The sequence below is a fragment of the Corapipo altera genome, unplaced genomic scaffold (genome assembly GCF_003945725.1).
Source record: "Corapipo altera isolate COAL_440 unplaced genomic scaffold, ASM394572v1 126, whole genome shotgun sequence".
NCBI classification, from domain to species: domain Eukaryota; kingdom Metazoa; phylum Chordata; class Aves; order Passeriformes; family Pipridae; genus Corapipo; species Corapipo altera.
Window position 1 is genome coordinate 124,939 of NW_020884937.1, and position 15,948 is coordinate 140,886.

Below are 15,948 nucleotides of genomic sequence, written 5' to 3' on the forward strand. Positions count from 1 at the left end.
GAAACACTGGTGGAGCAGGAAGCAACTTGAACAGGACAATTGTCAAATGCCACTGCAAGGTGATGTGCCGAGGACATTGCCATGGCACAGCTGAGCAGGGGCATCTCAGGAGCCTCAGGATCTCCTGGACACAGATCTTGCCAAGAAGCAAGAGGTTACATCTCATTTTTGCTTCCCTGGGATGTTTTTGGGGGGTGAGAAAAGCAATGGGAGTCCCCAAGCTCAGGAGAAGCCTCTTGGAAGACACCAAGCTGGGACAAGGGCTGCTCCTGCCATGGTAGGATGCTCCCGTTTCGACATGTGGGGTGGGAACCCCAGCACACACATTAGCTTCAAAAAGGGATAAAAAGGACCAAAAACAAAGAAAGAAGAGATGACTGTGACATACAGTGCACCATACACACCCATCATCCAAATTTCTGAGCCACAGTGAAGGATAAACAGGGTGAAGACACTGCCATATTCAAACAAAATTCTTTTATTGAAAGTGTAATGGAAATTTCTTCATATTGCTTTGATGAAATGAGAGACAGCAGCTGTAGACAAATATGCTTTTTTATAAACAAATGCAAATGGATAAGGTAAAAATAAAGCATTTTTTTTTAACTTGTACCTTTAAGCAACGTAATCACAATATATACACAAAGAAAGCTAAAATAAAGCTATGTTGAAACCAAAGCGTTTCAACCAATACATTAGATAATTACAGATTGTGTCAATAAATACCCAGTTTTTAAACTGTTTAACAGGCGACTTTTTACACAGATACCAAGAAGAAAAAAAAATTATATATTTACAATTCAGTGCCCTGGGGAAAAAAAAAAAAAAAAAGAGAAAAAAATCTTTTTTCTTTCTTTTTGGCACCAACACAAATAAAAAGAATAAATTATTGAAAAAAATCCACAAAGGCAGGAGTCAATCCCAATCATTCATTAAAAAAAAGTGTGTATATTATATATATAAAATATGTGTATATATTTTATATATATAAATATATATATGCAGAGAAACCTAGGAATGTTATAAAATATATTAGTGCCAATAAATACAGAACGGTACCAGACTTTCAACTGTCAGTATTTCTGATGCAGTCTTGAAGGACAGAAACTACCACCTAGGGAGATAACTGAAGGGGGGATTTTACAGTCTAAAAGAAACGACGACGACAACAAAATAATAATAATAATAATAATAATAATAACAATAATAATAATTATAATAATATATATATATATCCAGGAAATCCTCCATCTGCCAGTAGTATTCCTACAGTCGCCCTCCTGCCTGGCGGGGGGGTCCCCGGGGGCGATGCTTTGAGGGAGGATGCGGCAGCGAGCGCGGGGCGAGGACGTGGCTCCGCTTCCGAGTTGACCGGCTCAATTCCAGAGAAGATGTACAATTAAATAGGAATAACAACGATTAAAAAAACCCCCAAGCAACCCAGCCTTCGCCATATTCGTACGCCAGAAGTTTCCTAAATTGCCCGCAGGTTTGCGTGAGGCACCTGTGGATGAGCAGGTACCCAAGAGCACCATCCCTGTCGTCGGGGATAGAAACAGTTCAGCCAATAGAAAAATCCTCGAATCCATATTTTGGGGTTATTTCACCGTGTGTCTCTGCACCCCCAGGAGTTCCTTCCAGCTGCTCCCAGGGCTGTGGGGCTGGGACACCAGAGCTGTGTCCTCCCCCTGTGCTGGTAATGCCAGGAATCACTCCCATCAACAAATTTTCCAAGGGGGAATTTAAAGCCAATAGGTTTTAAATCCATTTTGTTTTTTCCATACCACTGGTGTAGGCACTTAGTGTATCACTGACGTACAGATTTTATGTCCAGTTACATCTTGTGGCCAAATAGTGTCTTGTTCTCAAACTGATTTAAACAGCAAAAGGCCAAGGCAGCCTCCAGTATCCTTCCTATACATGATCATCTATCTCATTTTAAAACCCAAAAGCCTTTAGTTTTTCAGCTTTGTCTTCAGGTATTGTTCTTTCTTCCCTCAAAAACCGTACTCAAAAGATAAATAACCCAGTGAACTTCATATCCATCTGTTTTACTTGGATCACCTGATTCACCTCCATAAAAAATTATTACAATCAGCCTGATCCACTGGATTTTGGAGCTGCGATATCCTTGGTGTTTGGGAGTCCTAAGGAGCACTTGCTGAGGAGCTTGAGCACAGTGTTGCTGTTTCGGCTTTGCTCTCCCAAAGCCCCCCCCCGAGGGCTGCAAAGGTCCTTATCTTTACACCTCCCCACCGCTGCTAACAGTTCCTCTGCATATTCAGGCACCATAACTGATGGGGAAAGATCTCATGGCCAAATCCTCAGGAAATTAAATAAATTATAAAGTAATTTACAAAAAGGGGTTGGGTTTTGTTTTGTTTTGATCTAGTTCTTGTTATTTCTTAAATAGTTGAAGGTTTTGCTTCTTTTGCTCTCCACAGGGATATCACAGAGACCAGACACCATCTGAGGGCTGAGAGAAACCAAGGAATGTTGCACAAACTCTTCCCTCATCCCTGCCCTCCCACCCACTTGTGTTCAGCATTTTTAGAAATGTGAAGTGAAGACCAAACAGCCAACATCATTCAGACTCAGAAAAACCAGGGTCATCTTCCTGTTGAAGACCTTATTGCCCTTCCAGGTCATCGACAAACCACAGTGCTATTCACGTACTACAGGTAGAAAATAAATAAATACAGATATATTATGCAAAAAAATATGATTGTACACATAATACATCTGAGGTATTACCAATTTAAATAAGGTTTCATGCTAGTTCAAGCTTCGGTGGCTAGTTAAATTCTGGAATTTGCAATAAATAGATGAAGAATGATTATGTATATAGTGTATGGATCTCTTCTGTAAACCTCGTCCGATTTAAACGCAAGAGCAGGTTGGGCTGACTCTTACGCAAACCACAAATTTTCACAATAAATACAGCTTCAAAAAGTTGTCTTAAAAAGTTCCTGCAACACTGAAACATTTCTAGAAGGGGCTGTGTGTACGACTGGCAACGTTAGCGAGGAGTATTTCTCAACGGGTCTTTTCATACAAAACACAAGGAAATTCTTATGTGAAAGTCTTTTTCCCCTCCCTCCCCTCCCCATCCCATCATGAGAGTTTAGAAATTTTTGCACAAACAGCGAGAGAACTGATTGTAGCTGCAGTATGTCAAAACGTCCACGTTCTATAAAGACCAAAAATAGTTTATCTGCTTAGAAAGTCTTTCGTTGTTGTTGGGTTTTCCTCCTTATATTTGAGTAGCACATTGTCATCCTTCCGGTGAAAGCTTGCCCATCCAACTGTTCTTCCATTTTCCTTTCGGCTCCAGTCCTTGTTACCTGAGACACACAGGTGTCTCACACTTTCACCGTCTCCATCAGCGATGACTTGATGGCATCCTCCAAAAGTTGATTGTCTGTGAAAGGGGCCGGGGTTTCAGGGACGGATTCAGACAAACCAATGAGGGACTCCAAGAAACAGGAGCCCTGATCTCCAGCTTGCGGGAAGCCTGGGAAATTAGGCAACTGAAACTGTAACGCTGAGAAGTTATCGAGGTTCTCGTACTCCTTTAAGGAGTTGTAAAGGGGTCCCAAGTTATAGTCCGAGAAGGACTGGAAGAAATCCAAGGAGTCAGAGGAAAGGCTGAGGTCGGCGTAGCTCTTGGAGCAGGGCTCGGTGGGGGATGAGGCGCAGCAGGAGAGCCCATCGCACCGCGCGTGGGCAGCATCCTCCAGCAAACCTCCACTGTCCTGGTTGGCATTCTCGTCCAGGCACTCCGAGAGGTGGGACAAGTGGCCAGGGACAGGCTTGGCCTCACTGCCATGGTCCTCAATGAAGAAGTCAGCAGGGTGGAAGCAGCTGAGGTCATCCTGGCCATGGCCACCCTCCTCCTCAGCATCCGAGTCGTTGAAGTGAAGGATGCGCGCCAAGCCATCGTCATCCACGTCCGACTGGGATTTGTCGGAGGGGAGGCTCTCGTAGGGTTCCTCCAGGTCTTCACTGGGGTGGGAGGAGATGGAGGAGTCCGTCATGTCACTGCTGCAGCTGTTCTCCCCCAGGGCCTCCAGGTCAGGGCTGAACTGGAAGGCAGGTGCCAGCGGCACTGCGCGCTCCTCCAAGGAGCCCTTCCCTGCTGTGCATCCCAGAGGCGGGAGCCGCTCCCGGAAAGGGGGTTCAGCTTCCAACACCTTCTCGCTGCTCTGCTGCTGCTTCTCCAGCTCCAGCTTCATGATGGTGTGGATGAAGTGTGTCTGCACACGGGCCTGGTTGAACTCGATCCTGCCCTCGGTGTTGCCACAGCCATCCTTGGTGCAGCCGCAGGGAAAGGAGGTGTGATCCATCTGGCACAGGGAGAAGAAGAGGTGGAGGATTAGGATCAAACCAAGCGGCACAAAATCAAAACCGCCCGCAACTCACCCACCCTGAGAAACCAAGTAACAGCTGAGGGGTTTAAAAGCAGACCCAAAAAAAAAAAAAAGATGCCCTGCTCTTTTGAAAGAGTGTCATAAAAAGTTAGATTTCAGTGAAGAAAATTAAAATATTCAAAAAGAAAGCAAAATATAATGGTCCAAAAGGAGACATAAGGGGGCAAAACGTGAGTTTTTCTATTTATTGCTATTTATGGATATCATTATCTGATCTGCAGCAGCCACTAGAGGGGGGCTGTGGCCCACACATGGAGCACCCACGTGCACCCATCTGACTGTGTGCATCCACCTACGCCACCTCCAGCCTCCAACCACCACAGCAGTGCCCAGAATAGGGAATACGGCTCCTCAAATGCAGCTAGGCAGGCACCCATAAAAAAATAAGCTGAAAAATATAACACACTAATTGAATACAGAGGGATTATCCCACTGTGCAGGTGGCCTGCACAGCTCGCTGTGGGCTGACGCTCAGCTGACACTCCCACGTTCTCCTGAGTGCGCTGGGAGTTGTGACACACGCCAAGGGAAAACAGAATTAAAAATAAAACCAGGGGGAGGGGGAGAAATCACAGCCTTGCGTGAGGAGCAAGAAGTTTTCCCTTGCAGACATTCCCACGTGGCCCATCTCCAGCAGGAGACCAAGCAGGTACGGGTCTCGTGGGGACACACGTGGTGTGTGCATTCTCGCTGCAGGCTCAGGCACATCCCCACGGCTGCTCCAGCAGCACAGGGATTGCTGCACGTGTGATTTGGGAAGCAGACGCTTTCAAGCAGTGTCTGCCTTGCAGCCTGGGGAGTATCTCCAAGACCTTTCCTCACCTGCTCCGCTCCGAGCGTAGCTGGGAGCGGACGCGCTTTACAGGCTGCTCTAACCCTGTCCTGCTGGCTCCAAACTCCCCTGCTCTAACACACAGTTGGAGTCGTGGTGCTTCCCCACGCCCAGAGGTGAGGGCAGTACCTGACACTTAATGCCTGCCAAGCTGCAGCTGCAGGTCTCCGGGTCGCAGACCTCCCGGCAGTCGCAGCCACAGTCCTCCCGGGACAGGCGGATGTTGTGCAGTTCCCGCTTCTCCTCCTTGTCGATCTTCTTCACCCCCACAGCCTTCAGCAGTGCACGTCTCTTCTTGGCAGGGTAGGGCTGCAGGAAGAACCCATCCTCCAGGTCCACGTTGCTGACATCGATGTCGTCGTCGGAGATGTCATCGATGGTGAGCTGGTTGGCCTCCTGTGACTCCTTTGTGCCGTTCATGGTGAGCTAAGGGAAGAAAATGGACAAAGCATTAGTGGCCTGTTGGGGACGCAGAGCCATCAGCATCCCCAGATCAGGGGAAACGAGAAAGGAATGACCTGCGCCCTCCATGATGGCCAATCCCAGGAACAACATCTGCATCAGAGCCCCCAAAGACCTGACAGGGGTTGCTTCCTGGGATATCAAGTGTCTAAATCAGAGATGAAAAGATTTTGGGAGATGCTGAGAGGAGTCTCAAGTCTAGGAATAGAGAGGTACTACCAAAAGAATAAAAACATCTTCAATGTCTTTTCCATCACTTTTCAAAGATGGAGAACCAAGTGAAAAACCCACACTGGAGCCTGTGTTTTTTGGAGACCCAAACAGGGCTAAGGACTGATGCCCCCAGGTCTCAGAGAGGCTCCTGCTGAAAGCTGGCCAATTACTAATGACATCCACCAACTTCTCATCAACCCAGCCCCATGCTCCTACTCACTTTCCATTTCAACGCTTCCAACTTCTCCTCTTTTAATTTCTCTTCAAGTTTCCCCCGACGGACGTTTTCCTGCTCCTTTGAAAACTCCGCCAGCGTGAACTGCCGGGAGGAGCTGTGTTTGCTCACCATCCCCAGGGTACAGCCCCCACGACTAGGCACGCTCGTGAACCCCTGGCAGCGTGGGAAGTAAAACACAGTGACCCGGTCAAACTCCACATTGTTCTTCTTTAGTCGCTTGGATTTCTTCAGGATAGATGTGGCTAAAAATGGGGGAGAAAAAAAAAAAAAGCACAAAGTCAGTGCTGCCATCCTGCAGATAGAATAGAAATGTTACAAACAGGTTGTAGATAACACAAACATCAGGACTTAAAATTACTCTCTCAACAGGGACATGATAGGACAAGGCTACATCATTGCTTGTAGCAATCAAGGCTACATCGTTGCTTGCAGCAATCGAGGCTACATCATTGCTTGGTTCTGTTTTAGCAGCTAACACTTCAAAGGCGGGATGAGGATGGAGAGAAAACTAAGCCAAATCCTGCTGCATGGGAGTCACCCATGAGACTGACCCTACGGAAAGGCTGCTGCTTCTCCTTCCCGCTTGACTTCCCCCAGGAAACACACATTTGCTTATTCTTCACGTGCAGCAGAGCATAACGAACAAGCAAACAGCCATCCTACACGTCTGTCTCTCTAAACCCACACATCCTGCCCCACATCCAGGAGCTCATGGTCTGCTCCTGGGATGCTGGAGCACCGGTACTCCAGCACTGCATGGCTCCAGCTTTTGTGGCAAGGCAGCAAGTAGCCCAAACGGCTGTTGTTTTTTTTTTTTTTTTCTGGTACTTCCTTTCACCATCCACTGGGAGGAACTCTGAATCTATAGTTTATTCTCAAGAGACTCATTTGAGAGCAGCTGCAAAGATGTTAATCTTCGTGCAGGTGATCCCAGGGTAAACATGGCAACACATGACTCTGGTTTATCTTAAACTGCTGAAACATGCTACACACCATTTAAAGAGGAGCCTCTTCAGAAATACCTGGTCCTGCACATTTGCACATGCAAACACAGCAGATGTAGGGGGACTAATTAGTCAAGGCAGGTTCAGAGTCAGTGAGTTTCCACGAATGTAGCTGGCCAAGAAAGCAAAGTGAGGCACAGCAGTACTGGGCTACAGAGCTGCAAGAGAGTGGCAGGAACAAGAGCCAGCTGCACCTAAATTTGGTGGTGGTGGGTATTTTTGGTCCTATTCTTTGCTGATGAATGGGTGTTTTGGTGGCCACCATGGAAATTATGGGAAGAAATAACCCAGAAAGGATGGGTGACTCCTGCAGAGCTGGGACTGACCCCTGTTCTTCAGGTGGAGGCCAGGAGCCAACAAAAGGACTGTGAAAACCTGAGGGGCTTGGCTGGTTTGGCTTGGCCCCGAAGGCTGGGAAAGTGCAAGACTGGACAGTTAGCTGCACCCACATTTCACAGGTCTCACTTGCCAAAATACAGCGTTTCAGTTTCATGGGGAAAAAAAAAAAAAAAGAAAAAAGAAGTGTTCACCCAGCTGTGTCAGCAGCTTCTGCTCAATAGCTGGGGGTTCACACTGGGCGCTGCAGTCGCACTGATGATATCTTTGCACTGCGCGTTGCACTTTCATAATAACCTTGACTCAATCTTCTAAAACACGAGCCCTTTATCAAAAGGCAAGTTAACCACTGCAATCATCTATCGACTGAGCTGCTGCACTTTGGCATTTGCTTCTCTCTCCCTGCACCCCTCCTCCAAAATTGTTTTCCCATTCCTGACCCTTTTCCAATTGAGCCAGGGAATACAAAAAGTTCATTGTTTTGTCACAAAACCTGGGAAGACCAGCAAGAATGAGACTCTTTATTATTACAAGACTTCTAAAGCCTTTTCAGACCACTGCGTGTTTGTGTATGTCTGCTAAGTGGACCTTAACTGCTATATACAGTGGGTGTTCAGTATAATTTACTAGACTGAACTATTTCTCCACCGTGAAGATGTTCCTCTATTGTATCTTTTATTTTTCCCTTCACATAGCAGATAAAGGGTTTTACAACCTTGCCTCCTGTATGTTTTCCTAAAAGCTCTCAAAACTGATATTGCTGGGAAAACAAAATAGCATTTATCTGTACTAGCAGCGGAGGCAATGTCAAACATGTCATGTTCTTTGGCAAAGTACCCAACTCATGTAGGAAATGAATTCTGAAATGGTAATTACACTACTGGTTAATCATTTTTGAAAAACAGTGTTATGGGCCTTTGCTGTCTGATTAATTTTTGCCTATGGAACAGCTTGACAGGGAATTGAGGGCTGGTGGGATGGTCCTGCAGCATGGGCTTGGAGGCATCCACATGCCTCTGCACATCCAGGTCCGTGGGTTTCTATTCCTGGAAATTTGGACTTCAGCAAAAATACGATAAAGCACTGACAAATACTGGGAGGAAGGGCTGAAGAAGACAACCCTGAGGATACTGAATGATTATAAATTGGTGTCATGACAGGCATTACAGCCACTTCCACCCATAAAGGTGTGCTCCAAGGGGGGACTCTGCATGGTGAAGACCCACCAGCATGCTACAAAAAACCCATGCAGAGGCATGGCTGATCCCAGGAAAGGGGCTGCTGGAGATACTCACGGGTGAAGCTGGACGTTAAGGCAGAGCTGGGCTTGGGCTCTCCGTGGGAGCTCTCCTCGTCAGTCTCCCAGCCCGAGGATGCTGAGGAGGAGAGGGGGGAGCAGGAGGAGGAGGAGCAGTAGGTACTGTCATCCCCCAGCTCTTCATACTTCCTTTTCAATACTCCGCTCATGGTGACGCCGTATTTTTCATATAACTGGAAGACAAAGGAGAAAAGCAAAATGAAGCATGGGAAATACTGGCAGTTTCTGACGATGAGCAGAATGGCTTTAGCCCTTCCACCCACAAGGCTCCTCCACCAGATCCACTTGGCCATGCAGATGTGATTCCCAAAAAGTGCTCCCCCCAAAATACCACACCTTACTATGCTCGCTGTGAACACCTGCTGAATTACTCTCACATTTTACAACACTGGAGAAAAAACAACTATCCCAGACAACAAACTGTCCAGAAACCAATTCAATCAACACAAATGTTATCAAACAGTAAGTATTACATTTTGCTTACTAATTCTTTTATGTTCGCTCTCCTTACCCAGATCGCTTTCTATGCAGTTACAGCTTTAACGTCTTGCTAATTACAAAAATAAGCCAGTTTGCAGAGAACAATCTGTTGGCATGATTTACTTGCTACAGCCCCCCGGGGAAACAGTCTTATTAAATGAAGCACTGAAATACAAATATATCAACTGTGAAGAACAGCCCTTCTCCTCACAGTGCCTTTCATAGTCAGTCCCCCATTCAATAAGCTATTCTTGTTTAGGCTGGGTTATGTATCAAGCATAGTAGCAATTAAAAACAATGCAGCTAATTAAAAACAAAGGAGCTCTGTATTTGCCTAGATTCCTAAATTTCCTTCATGCTTTGCCCCTGCTCATCCTAAAGAGAGAAAAAAAAAAAGAAAGAAAAACCAAAAATAACTGGTTGCATCTTTTTAAACTTTGCTTTTATAAAGTTTGTACAATTTTAGGCAACAAAAAAAAAAACAAAACCAAAACAAAACAAACAAAAAAACCCAACACACAAAAAAAACCAGCCACAAAAGCTACAAACTTTGCCTACAATAGGTTTGGACAACAGTCTCAGGCACATGGTGTGATTCTTGGGGTGGTCTTGTGCCGGGCCAGGAGCTGGACTCGATGATCCCTGTGAGTCCCTTCAACACAGGATATTCCATGATTCTAATGAATATTAGCTCCCACCCAAGCTGGGATGCTCCTGCACTGAGGATGGACCATTCCACCCTTTAGAAACTGGCAACACCACCCCAGCTGCCCCTGCTTCTGCAGAAGTCTCTACCAGCTTATTTTGAAGCCAGTTAACCATTTCCAGAACTGAGACCCAGGCTGCTGCCAGAGGGGTGACTTGCTTCATCCCCATCCCACCAGGCTGTAAGACACAATCACAGTGGCAGAGATTCAGTCCCAGCCCAGAAACTCCTTCCAGTAAGGAGGGGAGAGCCCCAGCAACGTGGGATGCTACCAGCCACCCCATAATACACAGAAGCTAAAGCATGCCTAAAATTTGGACAACACAGAGAGTAAACAGCCCCAGGATGGTGACAGCACAGATACAGGGGTGCCAGACACCGAGCCCCCATCCCCTCCCACCACTTGAAACTCCTCCACAGGCCAAATTAATTCTTTGCAACCTTAACACTTTCTCACCCTCTTTTGCATGTCTGAAGTTAAGTCCCTGAAACAGAAAAAAAACCACTAAATCTGCCCTTCTGACAGCCCTGAGCAGGCAGCACAGACCCCACACCAGCTTCAAGAAGCTCCCCATGATGGGATTTTCAATATCCCAACAGCGCTGTGCAGTATCACGTTGCAGGATGGGAGCACATGCAGTACCTTCCAAGCCCTGCACCAACCCTCACTAATTATGTTTACCATCAGCTTCCCAGGAGACAACAGTCCCCTAAAAGGTCAGAAAAGTCTCCAGATGAAGCAGTTCCCTGGCCTGAAGAAGTTAATCATTCGCTGCAGCACATGTTTATGGGGCCAGTACATCCCCCACGGCCCCCTGAACCTGGGGGATGGGGAGAGGTGATCCCTCCATCCCTCCTCCTTCTCCTGCAGACCTGGAGCTGCAGGTGGTTTTGCCACAGAGTGGTTGTTGTTTTTTTGGTCTCAATCCAAAATAGATGCAGAGAAGGTGGATTTGGCCACCCTCCAGCCCCAGCAGCACATGTCCTACCCAACACCTGGATTAACCCCTTTTCTGCCTGCTCCATAGCAAAGCTGAGCTCACAGGCAGCCACGATACTCAAACCAGCGACCTGGCTGTATTTACAAAATATTATAGTTTTATTATTTTTATATATATGCCTTCTGCACTGTCTCACATTTGCTTTAGGAAAACAACCAGGAGCACACAAACCCTCCAAATCCAAGGCAGGGGTCTGAATCAAAGCCTGGGCTGCAGCCAGAGGTTTGCAGACCCCATTGTCCACCTGGAACGGCCAAAAACTTTGCAAAAAAATCCCACAGCTGGCTTGAAAGAGCATCAGCTTGTGCCACAGAGTGGCCACTCACTGCTCCAAAGGACAACTCTGACACTGCCAGTGAGGGAAGCCACTGTATCCAAGGGAGGGAAAAATCAGCTCCTCAGAAAGCCCGTAGGGGATACATCCAACAGCAAACAGCCTCTGAGATACAATGTTGATCACATCTCCCACTCTCTCGTGGGAGACACCAGAGGGTGGTGTAGCAGCCAAGATCACTCTGCTGAGACAGGGATAACTCCCAGGTCGGGACCAAAGACGCAACCCTGACACTCAGGTCACCTGCAAACCCACCAGCCCCTCAGGAGCCGCATCACATCCCCCCAGATCACACCACAGGGAAAACCGAAGCGCCCTTCTCAAGACAGAGGACTGAGCTAACACAAACACCAAGCCAGAGCCAAGGCAAGCTGTGCAGAAGATGGTGCAATTCCATTTATTTATTTTTTAAATACTGTCATCAGCCAGAAGGATGAAGGGAGGTGTGTGCAGCTCCCATCTATGAGAATGAGCCAAATGCATAGGAAAAAAAACCCCCACACTTCTGGCATGCTGTCTTCTTCAAAACACCTATTGTTTTGTTAATGCGAAGTAGGTGTCGTGCAAACAGGGTTCTCAATTAATGGGAAAGAGCTGGTGAACCTGTTGCCCACCAGCCAAATACATTAATTTTCCCCTCTAATGCCTTCCCCCTTATTGCTGATTTATGGCTGTGATGTTTTCAAATCTTTCTCAGGAGTGATGTAGTTGGGCTGCAGCCATTGGTGCCCACTTCTATCCACCCCCAAAACATCCTCTAGATGGGGGTATTCCTGTCAAAGGCAGGACAATCTTCTCCTCCCCTCCTCACCCCAGCACTTGGGACCAGACTTCCCGCCAGCAATTTGGATGCTGCTTTTAAACCCATGTCACCAAAGCTTTTGGCCACTCAGCCAAAAAAGCCCAGAGGCTCATTCAGACACAACGAGGATATTTTAATTGCAGAAATTTTGCAAGGAACCTTAAATTCACAGCGATGTCTTAAAAGGAAGCCCCAAAAAAGTCCACAGTAGCATGGAAAAAATAAATATCTATATCTAAGCTTGCCATTGCAAATCTCTGCAGGCACTGCCGAGTGCAGGATTTTACCACCTTCTCCTTCTCTCTTTTTTTTTTTTTTTTTTTTTACATAACCTGAAATAAAATAATCCTATCTTCCTTTTAGTTGCCAAAAAAGACATTCTGTTCTTGGCTAAGACTTCTTACTCATCTATTTTACTGAAAACAGCTTTTGGAACAAGTACATAATGCAATGGATCAAACCCGCAGGAATTCCTCTCTGGCACCAGAACTCCCACTATCCTGGGAATACTTTCTAACAAATATTTAGCCCAGATGTGCATTCCTTTCTTTCTCTCCCTCCTTTTTTTTTTTTTTTTTTTAAAGCATTAAAGTTTGGGTGGGGGAATTGGGGGGGCTATCTAGTTGGGGGGAAGGGAATCCAATCTGCAAAGTCCCATTTCTGGCGCTCAGCAAGTCGCAGAGTAAAGCTCTAATACACTGGAATGTGAGGAATTAATGTTTTAACTATCCTCCTCTTGGACAACGTCTCAACAGTAAATATTTCGAGTAATTTAGATTTAAGAAGGTTTGGCATTTGTTTAGCCAAGCGCAGAGGAAGGCAACTAAAACTCCTACCAGTGTCCAGTCTCCGAGAGACTGCACAAAGGCATCGTGGCTTTGGGCAGAATTATGAGGAGAAGATGTTTTGGTGTTACATTTTGGGGCTGTAGATGTGCTTTGAAGCGACAGGCAATTGCAGCAGTGCAAGCAAAGCAAAGGAAACTCCTCACAGCAAGTCCAGCAGCTGCCTTTGCTTGTGCCACAATTCCCATGGTATTGCAGGATAACACCTATGAGCAAGGGTATTTTAAATTTTGAGGGTTCTGTTGGTGAAGCATCCTACAGAATGGAAGGATCCCAAATATTTGCATGAGTTATTGAAAGCAAAGTTTCTTTTGCCAAGCAATTTGGGTAACACCAAGAAAACAACTACCCCACAAACCTCAGTGCAATGCACTGAAAATATTTATTTTCCAGTGACTTTTTGAACTGGCTTGCTGACTTTAAAGCACAGCCTGCAGCCCAGGAGACAAAGTGGGCTCATCCCAGTACACCAAGGTGGACTCTTCTCGGCACACTGGGACGAGGGCTCAGGCGCCGCGAGTGAGTTAACAACTCCGCTGAGCCATGAGTCAGAGCGGCTCCCGCTCCCTCCCCCAGAGCTGCAGTGGCTGTGCAGGTCTAGCAGGAGTAAATATTAGTTTAAAAAACACCACTGCATATTTTAGCCAGGTACGGCTCCGAAGGCGACTCATGGGGCAGAGCTGAGGGGAGTTTTTGGGGTTGGTGTTTATTTGCACTCAGTCGTTTATTGCGGGTAAAGCAACCTCAGTGTGAGAATCACCAAAAACTGGTGTGGAGCTGAGCTTCCCCTTTAGCTATCCCAAAAATTTGATGTCTAACAGCAGTGGTGATTCCAGTAACACCTCTGGGGTTATTTAATAATCACCACACTATCAACACTGATTCATTGCTCACTCATTTAACTATTTTAATTCTTTGCATATTTACTTAAGTGGTTTCCCCAGTGCCTCTGTGACAGCCTCCACAATGACAACACTTCCCAATTTTGGGGCTGACAGAGCCAAGGCAAGTGGGATCATCCCATTGGGACCCTCCAGGGGACAGTCCCACGCATGTTCCCAGCCACGCAAAGCTGTGCTTTCCAGTTCAGACCAGATTATTTTCACTCAGCTGGGTCTAAGGTTTCATAACCTTGCTCTGGTTAAAAATAGACTCTGCCTACTATGCAACAGCACAACCCAAAGTACCCCGTGCCATGGAGCAGGAGCATGAATCAGTCCAGAGCACCACGAGTTTATTCTCCTGTCAGAGACTGAACAAGCAAAGTGCCTTCCCTGAGAAGAGCATCAGAAGTCTATACTCCATCTCACAATTTTTAGACGGCCACAAAGAAAAAAAAAAAAAAAAGGCTTGTCAGATTTTTCTACCAAGCCCTTATTTCTTGCTGACAGCTTGAAAGGTAAATAAGAAACATTAGCAAACACATTAAAGGTTATCTGACACGGCCCGAATGAAAGGAGGTTGGGATGCACTCGGCGCTGATTGTGCTGTAATAAACACGAAAACAGCATAGTGTGCTTTGTCTAGGAAAATCCTCTATTTGATCACACCTCATGAATAATTCACACCAGGTTTCCATATTTGTCCTCCTGTAGGTACACGCTGTGCGTTACCTTCCCTGCTATATATACGCACGCATTTCCTGCGCTGAATTATTAAAGGCTTTGCCGGGAGCTGCAGAGTCTCTCCATGTGGAGAACAAACTCACCCTCCTGAAAATAAACCCAGCTCCCCCACCGCTTGATGGGCTTTATCTGCAAACTGCTCAGCAGAGAAAAACTAAAATAATTTTCATGGAAAAACAAAATAAGAAAATAAAGTACTAATTGGTGATGAATTCCTAGTAACAAATGACAAGACTGGCAGTGCTGGGTTAAGGGTTTAACTCGATCTTAAGAGGGCTTTTCCAACCTTAACGATTCTCTGATTCTGTGACTCCGAGGTTTGTAAATGGTTGTGAGGGTTATTTTCTCCATCCATCCCACTCAGGCATTCCAGGCGTTAGTAAGGCTGAACTGCTTTAGGAAAGGGCTGTCCCTATGTGTCAGCCTCTTCCTACAGCGACATTATGTAACTCGGAGGTGACAGACGCTTTGGAGTATGCCGGGGGGAGGGGGAGGCAAGAAAAAAAAAAAAAAAAAAAATTACAAAAATCTAAGAAAACTGAGTAGTTTGAGGGGTTATTCCTATTTCCCCCCTTTTTCTCAGGTGGGCTGTAAAAGCCGCGATGTTTTATTTCGGGAGGCGGTGTGAGGGGGGGGGGGGGTTGAGGGGTGCCCCGCTCCGTCTGTCCTCCCGTCGGTCCCTCCGTGTGCCCGTCGGTAGGTGTTGCTGTAGCGACGGGAAAGCATCCCCAGCCGGGCGGATTTGGGGAAGAGCGAGCCGGCAAGGCTCCCCCCGCCCTCCCCCCCAACCTTTCTTTCAACATCAAAAAAATTGGAACCGCAGCCGGGAGGACGGAGCACAGCCTGGACTGACGGAAGGGGGGAACTCAGCGCTACTCCTAGTAAATATTATAAAGGTGTTCGCATGTCCGTACAGCGCTGCCGATGGGAAAGTGCGGGGGTGCCGGGGACGCAGCAATCCCCCGTACCCATTCCCACAAGGAACGCCGTCCCGCTGCCTTGGGGGGGGGGGTTCCCGGAGCTTCCCGCCGGCTCACTCCCAGCCTCGGCCCCGCCGGGCTCCGCTCGCCCCCGGGCAGGACCAGCGCGGCCAGACGGCGCCGCTGCGGCGCGACCGCCCGGGCACGGGCGGCGGGGACCGCGGAGGGACCCCCGGGCGGCGGGGACCGCGGAGGGACCCCCGGGCGCCGGGGACCGCGGAGGGACCCCCGGGCGCCGGGGACCGCGGAGGATCCTCCGGGCGCCGGGGACCGCGGGAAGGGACCCCCGGGCGGCGGGGACCGCGGGAAGGGACCCCCGGGCGAAGGGGACCGCGGGAAGGG

The 15,948-nt window shown here is 47.4% G+C and overlaps 1 protein-coding gene across 3 annotated transcripts in view; it reads right to left on the reverse strand.

The window, feature by feature from the left end:
* Positions 1-462: 462 nt before the first annotated feature.
* Positions 463-15,948, reverse strand: part of CSRNP1 (cysteine and serine rich nuclear protein 1) — a 15,750-nt gene continuing 264 nt past the window's right edge. The window contains exons 1-5 of one of the 3 annotated variants that reach the window (XM_027660618.1): positions 14,913-15,593; positions 8,811-9,006; positions 6,158-6,417; positions 5,392-5,688; positions 463-4,346 (exon numbers count right to left, since the gene is read on the reverse strand). In XM_027660618.1, coding sequence (XP_027516419.1) covers positions 3,363-4,346; positions 5,392-5,688; positions 6,158-6,417; positions 8,811-9,006; positions 14,913-14,981 — 1,806 coding nt within the window. In that variant the 5' untranslated portion in view covers positions 14,982-15,593 and the 3' untranslated portion in view covers positions 463-3,362. Of the gene's footprint in view, positions 4,347-5,391; positions 5,689-6,157; positions 6,418-8,810; positions 9,806-14,912; positions 15,594-15,948 lie in introns of those variants that run through there. The other 2 variants (XM_027660619.1, XM_027660617.1) reach the window with 2 other exon arrangements.